Raw genomic sequence first — 20,591 nt, forward strand, 5'->3', positions numbered from 1 at the left:
CAAACAAATCATTTGCTGGACTAAAAAAGTGTAACGACCCAAATTCACCACTAGTAAATATTGTTCTCTTTGGAGTTTCACTCTCGAGCTTACCCTCAAGACTTTAAAACGTCTGTTAGGGGAAGGTTTCTACACCTTTATATAAGGTATTTCGTTCTCCTCCCCAACCAATGTGGGACTCTCACAATCCCCCCCCTCCGGGGCGACGCTGGCACTCTTTCCTTTTCTCCAATCGACGTGGGACCTCCCACCAAATCCACCCCCTTTTGGCACATCGCCTCGTGTCTACCCCTTTCATAGAACAACCTCCTTCCTAACACATAGTCTAGTGTCTGGCTCTTATATACCATGGGCTTTCCCTCTCGGGCTTCCCTCAAGGCTTTAAAAAGCGCTAGGAGAAGGTTTCCACACCCTTATAAAGGGTGTTTCGTTCTTCTCTCCAACCAACGTGAGACTACTCTCACAAAAAGGAACGATTGAAACCAACAAAATTTACCCAACTTTCAGTATGATATTTTTTGAAGGCTAAAACCTATTATACTGAGGACAAGACAATGTAACACAAATATACATAGCATAGCAATCAGATGGTATAATGAAAATGTCTGCATTTCTAGAATCCAAAATATATAGAAATTAGACAAACACAGTAACTAGCCATACCTATCAGCCAAGAGAAGAATCAAGTTCCATTAGCTCTGGCTGTAACATAAATACAACATATTTACAGAGCCCCAGTAACTTACCTTGATATAGAAGCGCCAAGCCAACAATGGCTCAGTTTTGGGTAGCAGCAGCCACGGACGAGACCATAGACTCAACTCCACAGATATTTTTGCCCTTGCAGATTAAGTAGTACCCATTTTCTCCCCAGTTTTCTCCCCAAGAATTCTTTATGATCCAGTAGGGCTTCTCCTTGAACCGTATCGGAGCATAGCCTGCAGATCCATACCCTACAAGCAGTACTCCATGATTTAGGTTTCGTTTAGAGCATATGTATGGGCACGAAACTCCCTTCATGTATGTCTGCATGAAAGCCGCATTGATTCCAACTGCAGGAGGGAAATAAGAAAATTAAAACCATTATCAAACTACTAAACCAGATCTAGATGATGAAAAAATCCTAAATAAATGCATTGAAGCAGTGAAGAAGAAGAAGAAGAAGAAGAAGAAGAAGAAGGAAGAAGAGGAGAAGAGTTTTGTTTACTTGCTAAAGGACCATTCTTGAGCAAGTTTGCTGCAATTTGGTCGGCATCAAGAGAAATGACACTGAAGTTGGATACAGAGGCTGCGATTTTGGCATTTTGGAATTTGCAAGGGCCACGATCCTTCCCAGTGTAAGGATAGTCCTCCTCTCTCTCTAATCCACCTGCTTTCAAAATGTACTCGAAAGCTGAGTTCATTAGCCCCCCGTTGCACCCCGCGTCGCATGCACCAGCTTCCTCAGGATCACACTGCAAGAACATTCGTTTGTTTGATTTTCAAATATTCATGACATAATCACTAACATCTCTATATAATTTTCTTCCAAACTATCTCTAAGATGACAATGTCAGTGGTCAATTATTGATCAATAAGTTTTAAGTTCAAGCAATATCGTAACCACCAAAACTTTGTTGTGCATGATTTGAGAAATGTGAGATTGAATCATTATGCTTTTTCATTATTATTTAATAAATTTTGATAAGAAAATTAAAACAATTTGAAGACTAAATTTTAACATTTAAAATTACATGACCAAAATTGAATGAAACTTGGAAGTCTAGAAAATGAAACTCAAAATCTAGAAACAAACAAAAAAAAAAAATGAAACTCCAAGTCTAGAAACCAAAATAATATTTTAAGTTTGCAGTACTTTTAAATTTTTAATTAAATTTCAAAAATCAAGAGGAACAATTTTTCAAAATTTCGAAGTTATTCTTAACAAAATGGAAAACAGCCAAAAATGACTTCTGTAGCCAAAAGTAGTTTTCTACCAGCTATTAATATTTTGTAAGGACGTGGATATATATATATATGATTTAGATATACATACACGCACATATGTATGTATATGCGTGTGTATATATATACACTTAAAATCCTGTAATTCATATATATTTTTTTCAGTTGATTAATTCCTACTCCAAATATAATTATTCATTTCTTTCCGGAAAAGTAGTTTTAGTGAAGTATTCATTTATCGCGAACAGCGAATTACTAAAACGTCAACATGTTTCTCGTTAGATCCGTAAAATAAATTATAGTTTATAAGGTAATGAACAATCAGAAATTCAAACAAAAAGGCAATAAATCCAAGGCAGGGGATTAGGAATGGGAGCAAACCTCATGATCACAATCCACAAGCTGTTGCTCGCTCAAACTAACAAGATTTCCAGTTGACAAGAAATTAGCTCCCTCTAGCGCTCCAACAGCGCTAAAAGACCAGCACGAACCACAAGAACCCTAAATAATCAAGAACACACACTTCTCTCAGAAAAAACGAAGAAATCAAAATCGGATGTCAAATACTGATCTATTGACTTATCTTTAACAAGTTCATTCCGAAATAACTCATACCTGATTTTTGACCGGCGTGACGGCACCGTGGTCGCGCCAATCGAAGTCGGAGGCTAGGTTATCGGTAGGAAGGATCGGCGCCTTCTGAGCATCGGCAGGAAGACGGAGCCGATTTACTCCAACGAAATTTTTACGGAACTCGTCCTCAGTGAGATCGGAGAACTGAGTAACGCCATGGACGGCGCCAGGATCGAGCTTCTGGTGGCGCTTGGCTTTGCGGAGATTAGCCTTGAAGATACGGAGCCTGTAATCGTGCTCCTCATCGGTAGCGTAGGTCTTTCCAAACTTCAGTTTGAAGTTCTGGAAGTGTTGCTCCGCTGTTAAGAGACGATCATCGGCTCCGGATACGACTTGACGAATCAGTAGATCGTCGTCTTCGGCGCCGTTGATTTGGTCGGAAGATTCACCGTACGCTACCGTCGCCGATAGTAAAATGGCAAACGAGAGAGCGATTACAGTGAGGCGCTCCATTGTTACTGTGAAACAGGAATACGGATTTCGTGATATTTTGGGGCTTATCGACTACATATAAATGGAGAAATACCGCGATGGATTGAACGGCAACAGTGCTGCCACGTATCCGATTCTGATTGGCTCAGTTCCGTGCGAGTTTGAAACAAAATTGACGGACATTATATAAAAATAAAAATTATATCCATTTCTTCTATAAATAAATAATACCTTAATTTAAATTGAAATCAAATAATATTTTAAATAAATAAAAAAAATGGTAATCATTATTCATTATTTCTAAATTAAAATAGTAATACGGTTGAAACAGACTCGAACAAACTGAAAAAACCGACCAAACTGGTTGATCTACAAACTTTAGCTAATGCACGGTGCACACAGTTTCTTCAAAGTTGGTTCTTCTCGAACTGATGATTATACGTTCCTCTACAACAACAAGCGTTTTCCTTCGACAGAACCAATAACTTATGTTACAAGCTCCCACCACGACCACTCGATCCTGAAACTGAAAGTTTTTTATTTAAATGCTAAAAAAAATTAAAAAATTAAAAAATTTAAAACAAATTATTAAACATAAATAAGAAATAATAGAAAATAAGAGATATTTTTAGGTAGTCCAACTTGGAGATATAATTAATGGATAGACCGCGATGTGATTGGCAACCTTGATGCCACGTAGCGGTTCGGTTTGGTCCGAATGGAAAAATACAGTAACTGCAATGTCCGGTCAAAGAATAGATATTTTGAATAAAATATTAAAAAAAATATCTCTAAAATCGATTATTTTTAAAAAATATTTTATTTTGAATTTTTTTAATAATACTTATAATCTTTTATAAATAGTTTAGAAATGTTATTAAATTAAAAAAAAATTAATATGTTTGAATTTTTTTCAGGTTTTTTTTTCATACTTTCTCCATTATTATTATTATTATTATTTACTTATTTATTTTACATTTATTCATCTTTCATTTTTTTTCCTTAATATTTTATTATTATTATCGTTTATTCCAACCTGTATAACTATAATAAAATAATTAAAGAAACGTCAAACTCGAGCGTGAATGTTTTTAAATTGGCCTCAATACTACCCTGGCAAACCTATTAATACCAAATATTTTATATATTTTTATTTGTCTCGGATCATTCGAAGGGTTTGCTCACAAATCCGAAATCGAACCGATTCCGTTCGGGTCAAAAGAAATGAACTCAACCCTACCCGAAATGCTTATTCAGCCCACCCCACACACTTATAGTTCGGGTTGGGTTGGTCCGAGTTATCGGATTGAATGTACACCTCTAATAACCCTACTAACTCTTTATATTAAAATTTTGTATAATTTTATTAAAATCATCCATTTTAAAAGGCTAAATTAACATGCTTATTAATAAGTGAAAATAAAATTAAAATTTAAGGTATATTATTGTTTTATCAATAATTATAAAATTTATAACTATATCTCATTTAATATAATTTATTCCACCCTACCACGTTTAGTATCAGAAGTTTTTATAATTTTATTAAAATCATTTATTTGAGAATAATTATTAAGATTTATTACAAAATAAACTAAAAAATATAATGATACATATCATTGCTAGCAGATATTGTCTTATTTGGGCTTTCTCTTTCCGACTTTAAAAGCGCTGGCACATCGTCTGGTGTCTGGTTCTGCTTTCCCTTTCGGGTTTACCCTTAAAACTTTAAAAGTGGTGGCACATCGTCCGATATCCGGTTCTGATACGATTTGTAACGACCCACTTTCCCTTTCGGAGTTCCCCTAAAAGCTTTAAAAGTACTAGCACATCGTCTGGTGTTTGGTTTTGATATCATTTGTAACGACCAAGATTCACGGCTAGTAGATATTGTCCTCTTTGGCCTTTTCCTTTCGGGGTTCCCCTCAAGGCTTTAAAACGTCTGTTAGGAGAAGGTTTCATACCCTTATAAACCCTTATAAATAGTGGATGATTCCATTGCATATGTAACCTAAATCTAAATATCATCTAAAGAATGTTCCTTGGGGTCAGAGCAATGATCAGAAGCGGTCGGTAACACAGTAAATCACAATCCCCATCACAAAAAAGTCAAAAATGGATACGAGGACGCTTATTTCAGTATCCAGATTAGAGCAGTTGTACGATAACTCTTCTGGTATCGATTGCGTAATATTAAAGCTCCTTCCGACCACCGCCTTCCAGTTCTTTAGGGTCCAGTCCAGTTCCGTCTACGGACTTTTACGCCTCCGTCGTCTCAACAAAAACAGAGTTGCAGAAATCTCGCCGGCGAAAGTTCAAACGTGAGAGAGAGGGAGAGAGAGGGAGAGAGAGGGAGAGAGAGGGAGAGAGATTCCGTAATCTGATAGATATGGAAGATGAGAACGGCGGCGGTAGTAGCAGTAACTTGGATACCGGGAAGGCGGATAGATCAGTGTGGCTGATGAAGTGCCCGTTGTTGGTCGCCAAGTCATGGCAGTCTCATCCTCCATCTGATCCTCTTCCTCTCGCTAAGGTCATTCTCTCTCTCGATCCTCTTCAATCCGACGAGTCCTCTTCTCTCCAGGTATTTTTAACAATTGATGTTTATGCGGCGAACTAATTAAACTCTTTCTCGAGTTTTCTCAGTAGGTTTAATTGTTGTTGGCTTTGAACCTCGTGAATTATATCGTTTCTGATTGTGAATTTGATCGAGACTTTGATTGTGGAAGGATAACCCTAGATTTTCTCTCGTTTGAACTTTGATCTCTTGGGAGGGGTAGCTTGAATCTATGATACTTGTTGCAAAGTTCTTTATTAGTTCATTTATCGTAATTACTGAGCATTGGCCTCAAATTGTGCAAGATTTAAGTCTTCTTTTGAACTATTTGAATCATGAATCTTAAATCTTCATGAAAGGTTGCGTACTTGGATAATGTCTCCATGGTTTGTATTGTGAAACCTTGTTTTTTGGCTGTGGTTAAGGCCCTCACTTCCCTTGATGCGTTTGCTTGAAATCACATTTGTAAGGTTTAAGTGTCCTAAAAGAGTTAACATCTTCACTTGGGAGTTCATTCATGGTGGTATTAACACTCGAGACAAATTAGAGCTAGGAACACTCTTTTCACTCTATGTTCGAGTTGGTACATGATGTGCAATGAAAGTGAAGGGACGAAGTACAGTTCCCCTTCGTCTTAGTTAACAAACATTTTGTCGGCGTTTCTCGCACTCGAAGAGATCACAAAAAGGCTTCTCAAATGGTGTTAATGACAAACAAATTATTATTACTAAGGAGAGTGGAAAGGGTACACCATATTGAGGTGTTAAACTGAGCTTTCTCCCATATGTTCTTCCAGTTCTTCTTCCTCCATCAAAATTATTGGAAGCTGTTTCTCTCCATATTGACCAGAGAGTGCTCATAACGCGTCCATATTGGATCCTACATTTCTTCGTTGGATGGCTCTTTCCCAACATGTGAGTCACACATGTGAAACCCAATTAAATTGTAACTTTACAACAACTAAAAAAAGAAGCTGATTGCAATACTCATCAAGTACAAAAAAACTGATTGATCAAATTAAAAGTTCAAGGGTAGGATTGCAACATTTAACAAATTAAGGGGGCTAATTGATCAAATTGAAAGTTCAAGGGTATGATTGTAACAAACTCCGTAGTTCTGGGTGGTTCTGCAGTTTTTCCTTTTTGTATTGTTTGGCTCTACTCAATATTTTTTCGATTACATTAATGAAATTTTGGTTATTCATCACAAAGAACAATCATTATGTGTTCTGTTATTTCTATGTCGCTGTTCTATATTTTCTGCTTTTTTTTTTTTTTTTTTTTTTTTCTTTTGCTTTGGTTAATTTTTTCTTTCCGTTGTTTGTGCTTGCCAGTTCTGTACTCTCTTAGTCTTTGTTGGACTATACACTCTCAGATATACACATATGATGCATATATATAGAGGAGGCAAATTATTTATTTTACATATCCAGCAATGATGGTGACTGTAGCCTGTAGCTCACTATTTATTGTTTTTTTTTCCGACACTATTTTCCCTTACATGCTTCAAAATGTACCCCAGTTCAAGATGGAGATGGCTGGAACTGAGACTGGAAACGTGCCAAAAAGTTTTTCCTTAAACATGTTCAAAGACTTTGTCCCCATGTGTGTCTTTTCTGAGGCAAGTCAAGGTGAGCATCATGATCCACATCTGAAATCCATTATTTATTTTTCCGGCGTTACTGTTATCCTGAATGTGGCTTTATAAGAATATCCCTGATTTCGAGAAGTGTTTCTTCCTGTTTTGGTTATTGGTTTCTGTTAAGAACATCAATTTTGACTGAGGTCTGTTAACAAATAGTAATAAAACATCAATTTTGACTGATGATGATGTAGATTCTTCATTTCATTTTTATTGCATTTGTATTTTCTTAAATAAAGAACAGGGAAATTCATTGAAACAAAAAGGGATAGAGCATAGAGGCCAGAAGGAAAAGGTATCCCTTTGCCAAGGTGGGTATAGACAGGCTTCTCCTTAAAATAACAAAAAATGGTTACAAAAATTCCATAGAAGAAACACTCCAAATGGAGAGGCCACTGTGGGGTTAAATTTAGTCCTAAAAGTATCACCAAATGTCATATTGGCCCTTTTTGTCTAAATAGACAGTAAAAGTGCTATACCTGTGGTTTTCAATAAGATTAGCTTTTAAGTCAATTCTATGAGAGCAGTTCTGGGAGCTAATCAGCAATATTGTTAGGGAACCAGAAATTGAGCCCAAAATGTTTCGGAAGGGATGCAACCTGTTAGTCACAAACTCGTAATGAATGAAAAACTGGTCTTTACCCTCATATTCTTTCTTATTTTTAGGACTGAGCGGAGATAATGGAGGAGATATTTTCTTGAGTTTTTTTAACTCTTTAATGCCTTGGATGATGGACCTGATATGGAACTTTTTTTCTTTTTGGGAACTTGCCACCACAAATGCACGTTTTCAGTTAGATACTCAACTTAGACTTCATGCAATTGGATTCAAGTTGTTAAGTAGTTAAGTGCTCAATTTACAACAAATGAGCTGTTTCTTCAAGTCAGAGCCTGGTCGTACTTAATTGGTTCCAGTGGTTCCTCTTCTCAATTTCTCTGTGAAAAAGGACCCCTTCAAATTAACATCCCTGCCTTGAGAATTCTCTCTTCAAATGTCTTTGATAAGAAATCTTTAGTATTTGGCATAGTATAAATTTTGGGGAGGAGGTTCTCTGTATACTAGAATTGGCTCTAATATCTTCCAGAAAACAAATTTTGTTCGATTCCAAACTTTGATAAATATGGATCTTTTCTCATAAAAGATGAAGCTTCAAGGCATAACGTCTATGGTTACCTCCAATTTTCCGTATGAATCACCCAATAGAGTTGGAACCAAGTTTGCTCCAATGAACTCTCTTCTATAGGGCATTCTTCTCGTTTCCATGTGAATATTATAGTCTTTCTTTGTCTCTAAGATTCCCAACCCCTATTTTTCCATAAGAAGTTGAGACTTGAGAGTCATTGATTCCACGCTTCTTCCAAGTGAAGTCTCCCTTAGGGTTTTCTCCATACTTCTAGTCTATGAAAAGGCTTCTAAATAGGGAGCAATAATATTTTGGAATTGGATGGAGGGAGAACCATTTGAAATTTTATGTTCGTCAATCCAAGTTATTATTGTTGTTTTTTGTGGTAAATTTTATGTTCCTTTCAACACAGTCTAAATTCTCTCTGTTCCAATTTCAGAAAGCTTTCTGTAATCTTCCTGGATTGGGGCCCGGGCTCGTGTTTCCTTCCCTTTTGTAATTTTTCCTCTCTAAGGACTTCCCAACCAACTTCGTAGCCTTCATTTTATACAAGGAGTTAGCTGAATTTCTTGGTCTACTCACTATAATATATATATTTTTTTTGTTTTGTTGGTGCATTTGCTGATGACCCACTTTCCGAAAAGAGATCTTGGATCTCTCTGCAATTTTCTTTGAAAATGTTGGGTTTTCATTCCTTTTCAACACTTCGGCACTTATACCGCATTGGCCTGATCTAGGGGGCTTTCAATTTACAAGTCTTTAGCTGCTTCATGGATACCCTCCTCCCCAATAGGTCCCTCTAGCCACTCACTTCAAGTTGAGAAAATGGCTCTGCAACAAACATTATGGAAGAGAGACCTCTTATTGTTGTTTGTCGAGGATAGCTTGCCAAAATAATCTATTGCGTTGTTCACTAACTCTTCTTCAACACTGATTTTTTACCTATAACATCAATTGACAAAAGTATGTACCCTCGACCAAGCGGTCCAAGGTTCAAATCTCCCACATATTTAAAAGTTATGGATAATGGTTTCTCCCACGAATCTGTCATAGAAATCAGCTTGAAAACTATTTGCTTTAAGTTAGAATGAAGATGCATGCACAGAAATCAGCTCATGAATTATCATTTTGATTGTTCGTTATTGAATTTGACTCTTTAAAGATTACTCCAAAAAAAATTCTTTTGTAGGTAAGATGTCAATGGAAGGGAAGGTAGAACATAAATTCGATATGAAGCCTCATAGTGAAAATCTTGAAATGTACGGGAAATTGTGCCGTGAAAGGACAAACAAGTCCATGGTCAAGAATAGACAAATTCAAGTACATCATCAAAACCCCTTTTTTTCCATACTTCCCTTTTAGCATTCCATGTTTGCTATCAATTTTACATTTTACGTTTGCTTTATGTGGTGGTTAGGTGATAGACAACGACCGTGGGGTGCATATGAGGCCAATGCCTGGTATGGTGGGTTTGATCAGTTCAACTTCAAAGGTACATCTTTTCTCTGCTTTTACTTCCATCGTTTTTCTGAACTTTCGTGTTCGAAGTATGAGTCTGATTAATCATTTATGGCAGGATAAGAGGAAGGTGGCGCCAGTTAAACAACCAGAAGTAAAAAGAACTAGAAGGGATCGTGGGGAACTGGAAGATATAATGTTCAAGCTATTTGAAAGACAGCCGAATTGGGCCCTAAAGCAGCTAGTCCAAGAGACTGATCAACCTGCAGTATGTCTATTCATCATTTCCTCATTTATCAATGTTTTCGAAAAAATATTATGCTTTTTCGCCGTTTTAGTGAAACTGTCGCCACAGTCGATATTGACTGAGAAGATCGGCATATTACCCTCTTGACATACACGAGACACCATACAACCTTCCCTTCCCCAAAACTCAAAACTTCATTATAGATCAAAAAACATAAGAGATTATAAATTTTGTGGTTATATAAAATGTTCATCATATTTGTTCTAGGCTTTTGTGTTATATGTAAAAGGATGTCAGAGTGCTCAAAACAATTGGTGTGCCTTCTCTATGCAGCAATTCTTGAAAGAGATACTGAATGAGCTTTGTGTCTACAACAAAAGAGGGACTAATCAAGGAACCTACGAGCTTAAGCCCGAATACAAGAAATCGGTCGAGGATACCGGCGGAGACTAGGTTCGTTTTCGACTGTATCATTTTATACATTCCCTTCTCTTTGGGGTAGGTGGAAACGATCTGGAATAAATCTGCCAATTAAGAAGAAAAAAAGAAAGGATTTTGCTTTTGTTATAATTTCATGGGAGGGAAAGATGGGAGGATGAAATGAAATAATTGATAGGCAGCTTTATACTGAAGTGAAACCAAAGGTGAAATGAAAGTTGGGGGGAAGTTCTTATGTCATGTTTATGCATATTACGTACATGGTCGGAAGTTGCTAAATGTATCTGTATAATGACTTTTATGAGCATGCCAAGATCTTGATTGATTGTTCATTATCTTAAAATTTGCTGTAGTTTCTTCAAGAATTTGCTATTTGATTGGCTGTTTGATTTGAAAATATATCTCATACTTGTTCATATGAGATATTTAGGCTGTGTTTGGTTGGTCATTTGATTCTTTTCTTTGAAAATTAGGAATTTAGGGTCCGTTTGATAGTGTTTTCATTGCCCGTTTCTCGTTTCTCGTTTCTTTGTCTTTTGTTAAGAAAAATAGGAGTTTTCTTGTTATTTACTTTTAATGAAAAAAAAAAAACGTTACCGGATCAGGGTAGAGTAGAATGAGATTAGATTGTAACCCTATTTTTAGGTTGGTTGGGTTGACTCAACAAAAAAGAAGTCAACTTACTCGTAACTTGAACGGGGAAAGAAAAAAAAACTAATTGAACCCAACTTTTATGGTTTGGGTTTGACAATCTAGATTGGTCGAATTCTTGGGTCATATGTATGCTTGATGACGACCCTAATATTCTTATGTGACCGGGTCATGCTACTTACTCCTCACTTTTGAGAGTGAAAATGATCCATCACGGACAAACACGAGTCTTTTCAGCATGTTTTGTCTTCTCTCACATGTTTCTTAGAAAGATTTTTTAAAAAAATCACAAGACATAAAATTGCCTTGATACAAAATATGCAAGTTTGGAATTTCAATGATTGAGCCACCGAAAAAAAAAATATACATTGGTGTTATAAGTTGTGACTTTCAATCATTTAAACTTCTTTTAGTCATCCAATACTCATGATCGTTTTCATTCATGTTTAATTCTGATTCATTCATGTACCTTTTTTTTACCTTTTTCTTACTTAAGTACGGATGACAGCAATTTGCAAACTCTAATCCGAGCCTTGTGTAGGGAACAAATTATAATTTGCATGGCTTTTCTCCATAATAAACTCTGTTCGAACTTGACATCATGACACCACCCATTTATCATAGATCGAAAAAGGGACTTAAAACGGTGGAGGCTCATTGAGTGGGTGTTTGAATACTCCATTATAGTAATGTTTCATTTCAACTAATGCGTCAATTCTCACTTTAACACATTTTCAACTAAGATTCCAATTCATCTACACCCCCAAATCCCCGCTTCTAACGGGCATAGAATTCCCATTTAGACTGAGAATGTGAGAGGAATTGGAGAGGTGTCAACTAAACAGATTCGAAGACGGGATTATATACTTCATTTCCGGCAAATCTCCACCCGCATTATGAAATATTATTGGATTTATTAGAATATTATACATTGGAAAATAAAAACTATCCATTAAAAATGGGAAAATTCTATCCAGAGATCCCAATCTTCGTGAATTCTCCATAGAAAATCTCCACCTCGATCATGCAAAAATAAATGAGCGAGGGGATGAGAGAGTTGAAATAGGAGATGAGAACGAGAAAAAAAGAAGAGTTCCTAGTCTCACTCTGCCCTATGGACATCTCTAATTATGTGTAGAAAACGGTTCGAGATTGAGGAAAAAAAATGATAAATTACAATTTATTGGTCATGTCATACTAAATGAATTCATATATATATATTTTTTTTTTGCGGGAGACGTAAATCACGACATTATTTAGCTAAGAAATTGACGATTTGGTAAATTTTTTTAGTGCTTCTATTATAAATACGCTTGGATTGATTCTCCCATTAAAATCATTTGCCGTGACTATTGACGTGATAGGACAAATCTTTCAAAAAGATACCAACGTATAAAGTAAAAAATAAAATAAAAAAAAGTCCATTTTGGTTTTGATGACATATTCAAGAAGAGATATAGCCACACTTATCTTCTTCTTCCACTACCAAATAGATGATTGTGACAAGAGCCATAACCCATAAACAAAAACTGTATTATACGCCTTCGACGAGCTTGTTCGGAGATTAGGGTTTCTTAATAAAAACGTAATAGTCGGTGGCTTGCAAATTACAGCTACCCATAACGTTTTAGGGACCGCTAGAGTTTAATTTGATAGCTATTTGGTTTTTCAATTTTGAAAATTAAGTTTATAACTATTACTATCACCTAGAGATCCATTTTTCGTGGGGTCGAGGAACCATCTCGAAGGAGGAAGGAATTCCTCGTTTATACAGGGAATGGGGAGGGAGTGGAGAATATTTTTTTCCCTATTACATAAATGAAGTCAGGGACGGGATTATAGTCCCCGTCCTCACCCCCGCCCCACTTAAGCTAAGTTATGAAAATTGTAAATGAAACCCATTACCGAGAAAATGACATGAAAACAAACCCAATTCTTTAAAACAATTAAACGAAACCAAACAACTCAATTCCTTTTGTCTTTTTCTCCCGAACTCAACTCTTAAATACGAAAACGCCGACCTAACCATCTCTTTTTGCCACAATAAAAAACACAAACTCCCACGTAAATTTATAATAACTTTACCTCAGCTTAACCTAAACGTGTCAAAAGAGGTTCGATGTTGCTCGAGTATGAATCATTATAAAGAGCACGAAACGAAAGCTTCTCTATATAACATTCCAACCAATAGTCCCAAAAGGGGATCATGTGGTCTCATTTAGGGTTTGTTGGTTCATACGTCTAATTCTTTGTCTAAGACATCATCCAAACATGTTCTAGTAGCTGCCCTTAACTTGTCGGCCAGTGAACCTAGCCAATGCCTTGCTTACTCCATTGCTTATTGGACGTCCTTACCATGTCCCTATCACTTTAGGGTAAGTTAAAGAATGAAAGAGAAGCCCATGAAAAAACCACTAACAAATGCCCATTACGTGCCTCGAATTATAGTTGCAAAACCGAACCCTAACCCTAACCCTAACCTATTATTATTCTGATTCTAAGTGGACCAGGAATCGTATTTGAGGTGTTAAACGTTGACATCAACAAAGACGTTTGAATTTTTTTTGATCTTATGAAGATAATGATGAAAATATTGATATCGATCTGTATCTCGAAAAGAGATACGTGAAATGTCATGTTAGAGACACATCAGGGTTTGAGATTATGATTGCAAATAAACTACCAAACCCTAACCCTAACCCTGGACCTAACCCTAACCATAGTCTATTATTGTTCTAACTCTATATCTCTACGATTCGAGTCCAGATTCAACATCTGATGGCTCTGATATTTTCCTGCGACATGGTCACGTTACTTACTCCTCAATTCTCACAAACCAACATGAGTCCTTCCAACATGTCTTGTTCAAACTCACATGCATCTTAGAAAAATTTCAAAGAGGTCACCGAACATAGAATTTCTCTAAGCAAAACACGCTTAATTATGATTGAGCCACCGACAAAGAAGGTGCACATTGTTCGTATACATAGTAACTTTCAATTATTTTAAGTATTTCTCAATCATTCAATCATCAGGATCTCTCTAGTTCAGATGATTCTTAGTTCATTCATGTACCCCTCATCTATTGGAACGTCACATTTATTGTAAATTAAACTATATTAATTACTCAAAGAATTAATTAAATTAATTTTCCTTGTTAAATAGCTACAAATGTGGTTGGGAGAAATTAAAGGCATGTTTGGAGAAAAATTAACAAAAATCCATTTGCATTCAATTTGGTTATTGATTTTGTTCCCTAAAATGGAGAAATAAGCATGCAATTTTAATTAATCAATGCTTATTATTATTATTATTATTATTATTATTATTATTATTATTATCTTATAACAACATAATTATTGCTAATTATTCACTTTAATTTTAATTACCACTGCGCCTTTCATTATTACTCCCCAACATCTTACTTTCACCTTTTCCTTTTAAGGTAAAAATTAACGTTAATGAAAACTATATAATATTATCGTTCCCTTCCCTGGTTGACGTAGGACCCCACATCCACCCTGCTTTGGGACCCAGCGTCCTTGTTGGCATACTACCTCGTGTCTAAGCCCTTTCAGGACTCAGTCTTTTCACTGACATATCACTCGGTGTCTTGACTTTAATATCATTTGTAATACCTCAAGCCCACGGCTAGAAGATAGTGTTCTTTTTGGACTTTTCCTTTCAGGCTTCCTTTCAAGGTTTTTAAAACGGGTCTGCTAGAGAGAGGTTTCCACACCCTTATAAACAATGTTTCGTTTTTCTCTCCGACCGGTTTGGGATCTCACACATTCTATTTTCAAGATTGCTCTCATTCGGATGTGATCTTGGTTCATTCATGTATTACTTTATCTGTGTCGCAAAATTTTACTATAAGCATGAATCCCTAGAAGATTATGGGGAGGTTAAAAACTTCCCCGAACTCGAAAAAAAAAAAAAAAAAAATATATATATATATATATATATATATTTAACAAAAAAATTATTATATGGTTCAAATATTTGATAATATAATATTTTAATTATGATTATTTTTTTTATATTTAAAAAAGAAAATGAATTTAAGAGAGAAAAAAAACCTCATAATAGCTGTCGGGCGTGTGAGTGTGAGGGTCGACCGACCAACCCGAGTCAAAGAGAAGACAAAATTGAATGAAAACATTCACAACTGGCTTGGTCGGGCCGGTATCCGACCGGTTCATGCGCTCCCAATACCAAATACTCTCTTTTATAATTACACAAAAAAAAAAAAAAAAAGCTGTCAGATATATTAAAATAAATAATTTCCATAAATAAAAAAGCTCTTTTTTAATCATCAAAATATCTGATATATTATTATTATTATTATTATTATTTTCAAATATGTTTATTATTTTTATTATATATATATAGAAAAAAAATATAATAAATAAATAAATATATATATATATAGTGATTAAATAATAATTTTTTTCGTTATTTAATGGCTAAATTATAATTTAATTATTTGTATTATTAAGATTTAAAATAATAAGAGCAATGCATGGGAGTGCCCACCACCGGCGCTCGTGCGCGTAACGCTATTTTGTTCATTCTTTACTTTTTATTTTATTTTTTTCATATTATTATTTATTATTTGTTTTATTTTAATATTTTAATATTTTTTTATCCATGACCAAACACACTTAATCGTCATTAATTCCATTATTCCTCTCCTCCTTCCTCTCTCCTTCCTCACATTTTTTATATTTAAAAAAAAAATCATAAATATTTCATAATATCATAATTTAAATAATATTTAAGAATTTATTTAATATTTTTTAAAGTTAAAAATTTATCCACAAAAATAAATTTAGATTTATGTAGAAAAGTACGTGAGCTAAATTTATTGTGAGATCCCGAAGAAGAACAAAACATTTCTTATAATGGTGTGGAAATCTGTTCTTAGTAAACATGTTTTACAACTGTGAAACTTACAGCGATAGGTAATGGACAAAAATAGACAATATCTCTAGTGAGTGGACAATTTTGAGTCGAGGTGGACACTGTGTTCTAGTAGTTTGGGCCAGAGTAAACAATATCTACAGTTAGTTTGGGTCAAAGCGGACAATATATGCTACTAGTTTGGGTGAAGATGGACTAGTCTGAGTCAAAGTGAACAATATCTGCTACTAGTTTGGGTGAAGATGGACTAGTCTGAGTCAAAGTGAACAATATCTACGGCTAGTTTGGGTCAAAGTAAACAATGTTGGTTAGTAATTTAGGGTTAGTGGACAATATTTGCTACCAGTTTGGTCCAAAGTGGACAATAATATCGGCTAATAATTTAGGGTTAAAGTACACAATATCGGCTAGTAATTTAAGGTTAAAGTGGACAATGTCTACCAGCAGTTTGAGCTAGAGTGGACAATATCTGCTGGCAGTTTAGGCTAAAATGGACAATATCTACTGGCCGTTTGAGCTAAAGTGGACAATATCTACTGACCGTTTGAGCTAAAGTGACAATATCTACTAGCAGTTTGGGCTAAAGTGGATGATATCTACTGGCAATTTGGGCTAAAGTGGACGATATTTGTTATAACTTGGACTAAGGTGAACAATATCTACTAGCAATTTAGGTTAAATTAGACAATATTTGATAGCGGTGGGCTTGAACCGTCTTTTTGATCCCATAAAGTACACCCAACTCTTCCCCTCTCCATATATATACCTCACCATTACCTCTTATTTTCTTCATCCATCACCACCGTCATCTCCTTCTTCTTCAAGCTCCATCAATGGCGGACACGGGCTCGGTCTCGAACAAGAGAATGTCGTGTTTGATCCCCGAGAGGTTCCAGCTCCACGCCGCCATGTTAGCCTTACAATTCGGCTACGCCGGCTTCCATGTCGTCTCTAGAGCTGCCCTGAATATGGGCATTAGTAAACTCGTCTTTCCTGTCTATCGAAACGTCATCGCTTTGATCCTCCTCCTTCCCTTTGCATATTTCATGGAAAAGTAATTTAACTTTAGATAATACTCCATTGTAATCTGATTTAACAGTTTTACAGCGTTGTTTTTACTGTGTTTTTGTGTGGGCAGGAAGGATAGGCCTGCGCTTACTCTCAACTTTGTTCTTCAGTTCTTCCTCCTCGCACTCGTTGGGTAATTAAAAGTGAAAAAAAAGGTAATTTTAATCTTGTGGGATTGGTTTAAATCACTAATGATTGTGTTTTTACGTGGGCAGAATTACTGCAAATCAAGGGTTTTACTTGTTGGGTTTGGATAATACTTCCCCAACCTTTGCTTCTGCTATTCAGAATTCTGTCCCTGCCATTACTTTCCTCATGGCTGTACTTCTCCGGTACGAAATTATTCAACGAAGCTACTACAATTTTCGAGAATTTAACAAACTAAATTATATAATATATAAATAATACTTCGTTCTCCTCTCCAACCGACGTGGGATCTCACAATTCACCTCTCTATGGAGTTCAACGTCCTTGCTGGTACTCGTTCACTTCTCTAAGCAATGTCGGCCCCCCCAATTCACCCCCCTTCGAGACCCAGAGTCTTTGTTAGCACACACCTCTCTATGGAGTTCGGCGTCCTCGCTAGTACTCGTTCTCTTCTCTAAGTGATGTTGGCCCCCCCCAATGCACCCCCCTTCGAGACCCAGCGTGCTTGTTGGCACACACCTCTCTATGGAGTTCAGCGCTGACACTCGTTCCCTTCTCTAAGCGATGTGGGCCCTCCCAATTCACCCTCCTTTGAGACTCAGCGTCCTTGTTGGCACACACCTCTTTATGGAGTTCAGCGTCCTCGCTGACACTCGGTCTCTTCTCTAAGCGATGTGGGCCCCTCCAATTCACCACCTTCAAGACCCAGCGTCCTTGTTGGCATACACCTCTGTGTGGAGTTCAGCGTCCTCGCTGGCACTCGTTACCTTCTCTAAGCGATTTGGGCCCCCCAATTCACCTCCCTTCGGGACCCAACGTCCTTGTTGGCACACTGTCTCATGTCCACCCTACTTGGGGACTCAGCTTCCTCGCTAGCACATCGTTCGGTGTTTGATTCTGATACCATGTATAACGGTCCAAGCCCACTGCTAACCCATATTGTCTTTTTTGGGTTTTGTTTAGGTTTGTTTGGATAAGTATTTATGTTTTAGGTCTGATTCTTAAAATTAAGCCTCATTTTCTATTCACTTTCAATCAATATTTTAAAAATTAAATTGTGGTATGATAATTATTTGATTTTTATTTTCTAAAATTAAGCTTAATACTTTGTGATCTACTTTTTATCTATATTTTAAAAAATTAGCAAATACAAAAAAAAAAAAAAAAAAAAAAAAAAAAAAAAGTCAACCCATGATTTTATTAAACCTTTTTTTTTTTTTTTTTTTTTTTTTTTTTTTTTTTTTTTTAATTTAACCTTAAATTAACAACGAATTATTTCTCAATATTAATTCTTATTTTTTCCCAACAGGATAGAACAAGTTCGACTAAAGCGGAAAGATGGGATAGCGAAGGTGGTGGGGACTCTATGCTGCGTGGCCGGAGCGACGGTGATCACATTATACAAAGGCCCCGCCGTATACAGCCCGGCGACGACAATAACGGTGCAGAGCACGGCGGAGACGGCGGGGAAGCTGATGGGGCCGGGAATGTTCCCGTCACTAGGCGACGCAAAGGGCAAAAGCTGGACGTTAGGGTGCGTGTACTTGATCGGACACTGCTTGTCGTGGTCGGCGTGGCTGGTTCTACAAGCTCCGGTACTGAAAAAGTACCCGGCTCGACTCTCTGTCACGTCATTCACTTGCTTTTTTGGCCTTGTCCAATTCTTCATCATCGCTGCCGCGTTCGAGCGCGATGCTCAGGCTTGGCTCTTCCACTCCGACGCCGAAGCCTTCAGCATTGTTTATGCGGTGAGTAAAGATTGATGGGAGGGAGTCATACATTGACTATTGGTAAAAGTCACGAGAGTTTATCCTCAAAGTTGACAATATTATACCATTGTGAAGAGTTGTTATTCCTAACATGGTATCAGAGTCGTGCCCTTAACTTAGCCATTTCAATAGAATCCTCGAGTGTCGAACAAAGGGTGTACTTTGTTCGATGACTCCAAAGGAGTCGAGCCTCGATTAAAGGGGGGATTGTTCGAACGCTCCATAGGCTCTAGGAGAGACTTTATAGTGTACTTTGTTCGAGAAGAGGATGGTTGGGAGGGAGTCCCACATTGGCTAAGGCTCCATAGGCATCAGGGGAGGCCCTATAGTACACTTAGTTCGAGAGGAGAATTGTTGGAAAGGGGTCCCACATTAGCTAATTTATACATCTGTATAAGTACGAGGTCTTCTAGTAGTAAAACCACTAGAGTTTATGTTTAAACCGTATAATATCATACCATTATAAAGAGTCGTCATTGCAGGGAGTGGTGGCTTCCGGGATAGCGTTCGCCGTACAGATATGGTGCATTGACAGAGGTGGTCCGGTCTTTGTGGCTGTCTACCAACCGGTTCAGACCTTCGTGGTTGCTCTCATGGCTTCCTTCGCATTGGGTGAAGAGTTTTACTTGGGAGGGTGCGTCTCCTTTCTCTGTATCTTTCTTTCTTTTAATCTCCACCGTCCATTTTTTCTCACACGATCATCACATCATAAATTTTGTCGTTAAGAATATTTTTGTATTTATTTTGAGAGTTTTAAGAATATAATTAAAAAAATTTAAAATTTAAATGTATTTTAAAAATAAAATATATTTGATTAAGCATGGGGTTGGATGTACAGGATCATAGGGGCGGTGCTAATTATATCGGGACTATACCTTGTGCTGTGGGGCAAGAGCGAAGAGAAGAAGCTCTTATTGGAATGGGCAGTAATCCAGTCTACTCCGGACCATGTTACCAGCAGAACAAGCGGCCACATCAAGCCGTCTCTTAACCAGCCACTCCTGCATCCTACGGCTGAAAATGTTTGACTTGCCTTAGAAAAAACACATACCCAACTTTTGACTCCCTTAAGACACGTGTTCTTTTACCACAACAAGCTTCTTTCTTCTAGAAGGAAGAGGAAATAGATGGTGGGGCCAGGGGTAATATTGTGATTATCCAAAGTGTGGGGACCACAGATCCCAAAACCGCCATTATATATATATATATATTCATATATGCTTTGTATTGTTAAATTAATGGTTTGATTTAAGGTTACAATTTTTTTTTTTTAATTTATGTTTTGATGAGGTGAATTATATTTTAATTTTAAATTATTACTGTGACGAAAAATTATTTACTTTTACCTGTTAGATCACCGATCAATTCGGGAAGTTAAATTTTGGGAGTTTGGATAAATTTAATTATATTAATACCACTTTCGGAGTCACAATAACACTTTTACAATAGAGATGAATGGGTAGACGGTTTCTTTCTCCTCCCCAACTGGTATGAGATCTTACAATCCATCTCCTTTCGGGGTCAGCGTCTTCGCTGACACTCGTTCCCTTCTCCAATCGATG

At 36.7% G+C, this 20,591-nt stretch overlaps 3 protein-coding genes across 4 annotated transcripts; 2 read left to right on the forward strand and 1 right to left on the reverse strand.

Annotated features, from left to right (window-relative positions):
- Window positions 1–557: 557 nt before the first annotated feature.
- Window positions 558–3,066, reverse strand: LOC111798412 (cysteine protease RD19A). The gene is made up of 4 exons (XM_023681535.2): window positions 2,560–3,066; window positions 2,326–2,445; window positions 1,208–1,454; window positions 558–1,052 (listed from the first exon to the last, which is right to left on the reverse strand). Exons 1-4 carry the CDS (start codon window positions 3,028–3,030, stop codon window positions 778–780), a joined length of 1,113 nt encoding a protein of 370 aa, XP_023537303.1. The 5' UTR covers window positions 3,031–3,066; the 3' UTR covers window positions 558–777.
- A 2,079-nt stretch (window positions 3,067–5,145) lies between these two features.
- LOC111798413 (Transcription initiation factor IIF, beta subunit) lies at window positions 5,146–10,806 on the forward strand. 2 transcript variants are annotated; one of them, XM_087125140.1, is made up of 8 exons: window positions 5,146–5,329; window positions 5,360–5,590; window positions 7,085–7,193; window positions 7,444–7,515; window positions 9,518–9,648; window positions 9,746–9,820; window positions 9,905–10,054; window positions 10,367–10,806. In XM_087125140.1, exons 2-8 carry the CDS (start codon window positions 5,396–5,398, stop codon window positions 10,484–10,486), a joined length of 852 nt encoding a protein of 283 aa, XP_086981266.1. In that variant the 5' UTR covers window positions 5,146–5,329; window positions 5,360–5,395; the 3' UTR covers window positions 10,487–10,806. The 2 variants fall into 2 exon arrangements, with proteins under 2 accessions (XP_086981266.1, XP_023537305.1); XM_023681537.2 differs by lacking the exon at window positions 7,444–7,515 and having other exon boundaries at window positions 5,150–5,590.
- Window positions 10,807–16,851: 6,045 nt separating this feature from the next.
- Window positions 16,852–20,306, forward strand: LOC111798305 (protein WALLS ARE THIN 1). The gene is made up of 6 exons (XM_087125123.1): window positions 16,852–17,099; window positions 17,184–17,246; window positions 17,329–17,445; window positions 18,570–19,008; window positions 19,512–19,663; window positions 19,868–20,306. Exons 1-6 carry the CDS (start codon window positions 16,879–16,881, stop codon window positions 20,055–20,057), a joined length of 1,182 nt encoding a protein of 393 aa, XP_086981249.1. The 5' UTR covers window positions 16,852–16,878; the 3' UTR covers window positions 20,058–20,306.
- The last annotated feature ends 285 nt before the right edge of the window (window positions 20,307–20,591 follow it).

Source organism: Cucurbita pepo, chromosome 7 (genome assembly GCF_057944985.1).
Source record: "Cucurbita pepo subsp. pepo isolate OVF chromosome 7, ASM5794498v1, whole genome shotgun sequence".
Taxonomy (NCBI): Eukaryota; Viridiplantae; Streptophyta; class Magnoliopsida; order Cucurbitales; family Cucurbitaceae; genus Cucurbita; species Cucurbita pepo.

What these genes read in the sequence shown, in the direction of transcription:
- LOC111798412 (XM_023681535.2), bottom strand. Translation starts at nt 3,030, where the DNA reads ATGGAGCGCCTCACTGTAATCGCTCTCTCGTTTGCCATTTTACTATCG. An exon ending in TCACGCCGGTCAAAAATCAG is followed by an intron (nt 2,446 to 2,559) that starts GTATGAGTTATT and finishes TTGATTATTTAG; the next exon opens with GGTTCTTGTGGTTCGTGCTG. An exon ending in TTGTGGATTGTGATCATGAG is followed by an intron (nt 1,455 to 2,325) that starts GTTTGCTCCCAT and finishes ATGTTCTTGCAG; the next exon opens with TGTGATCCTGAGGAAGCTGG.
- LOC111798305 (XM_087125123.1), top strand. Translation starts at nt 16,879, where the DNA reads ATGGCGGACACGGGCTCGGTCTCGAACAAGAGAATGTCGTGTTTGATC. An exon ending in TTCCTCCTCGCACTCGTTGG is followed by an intron (nt 17,247 to 17,328) that starts GTAATTAAAAGT and finishes TTACGTGGGCAG; the next exon opens with AATTACTGCAAATCAAGGGT. An exon ending in GAAGAGTTTTACTTGGGAGG is followed by an intron (nt 19,664 to 19,867) that starts GTGCGTCTCCTT and finishes TTGGATGTACAG; the next exon opens with GATCATAGGGGCGGTGCTAA.
- LOC111798413 (XM_087125140.1), top strand. Translation starts at nt 5,396, where the DNA reads ATGGAAGATGAGAACGGCGGCGGTAGTAGCAGTAACTTGGATACCGGG. An exon ending in AAAGGTATCCCTTTGCCAAG is followed by an intron (nt 7,516 to 9,517) that starts GTGGGTATAGAC and finishes ATTCTTTTGTAG; the next exon opens with GTAAGATGTCAATGGAAGGG. An exon ending in TCAAGAATAGACAAATTCAA is followed by an intron (nt 9,649 to 9,745) that starts GTACATCATCAA and finishes TGTGGTGGTTAG; the next exon opens with GTGATAGACAACGACCGTGG.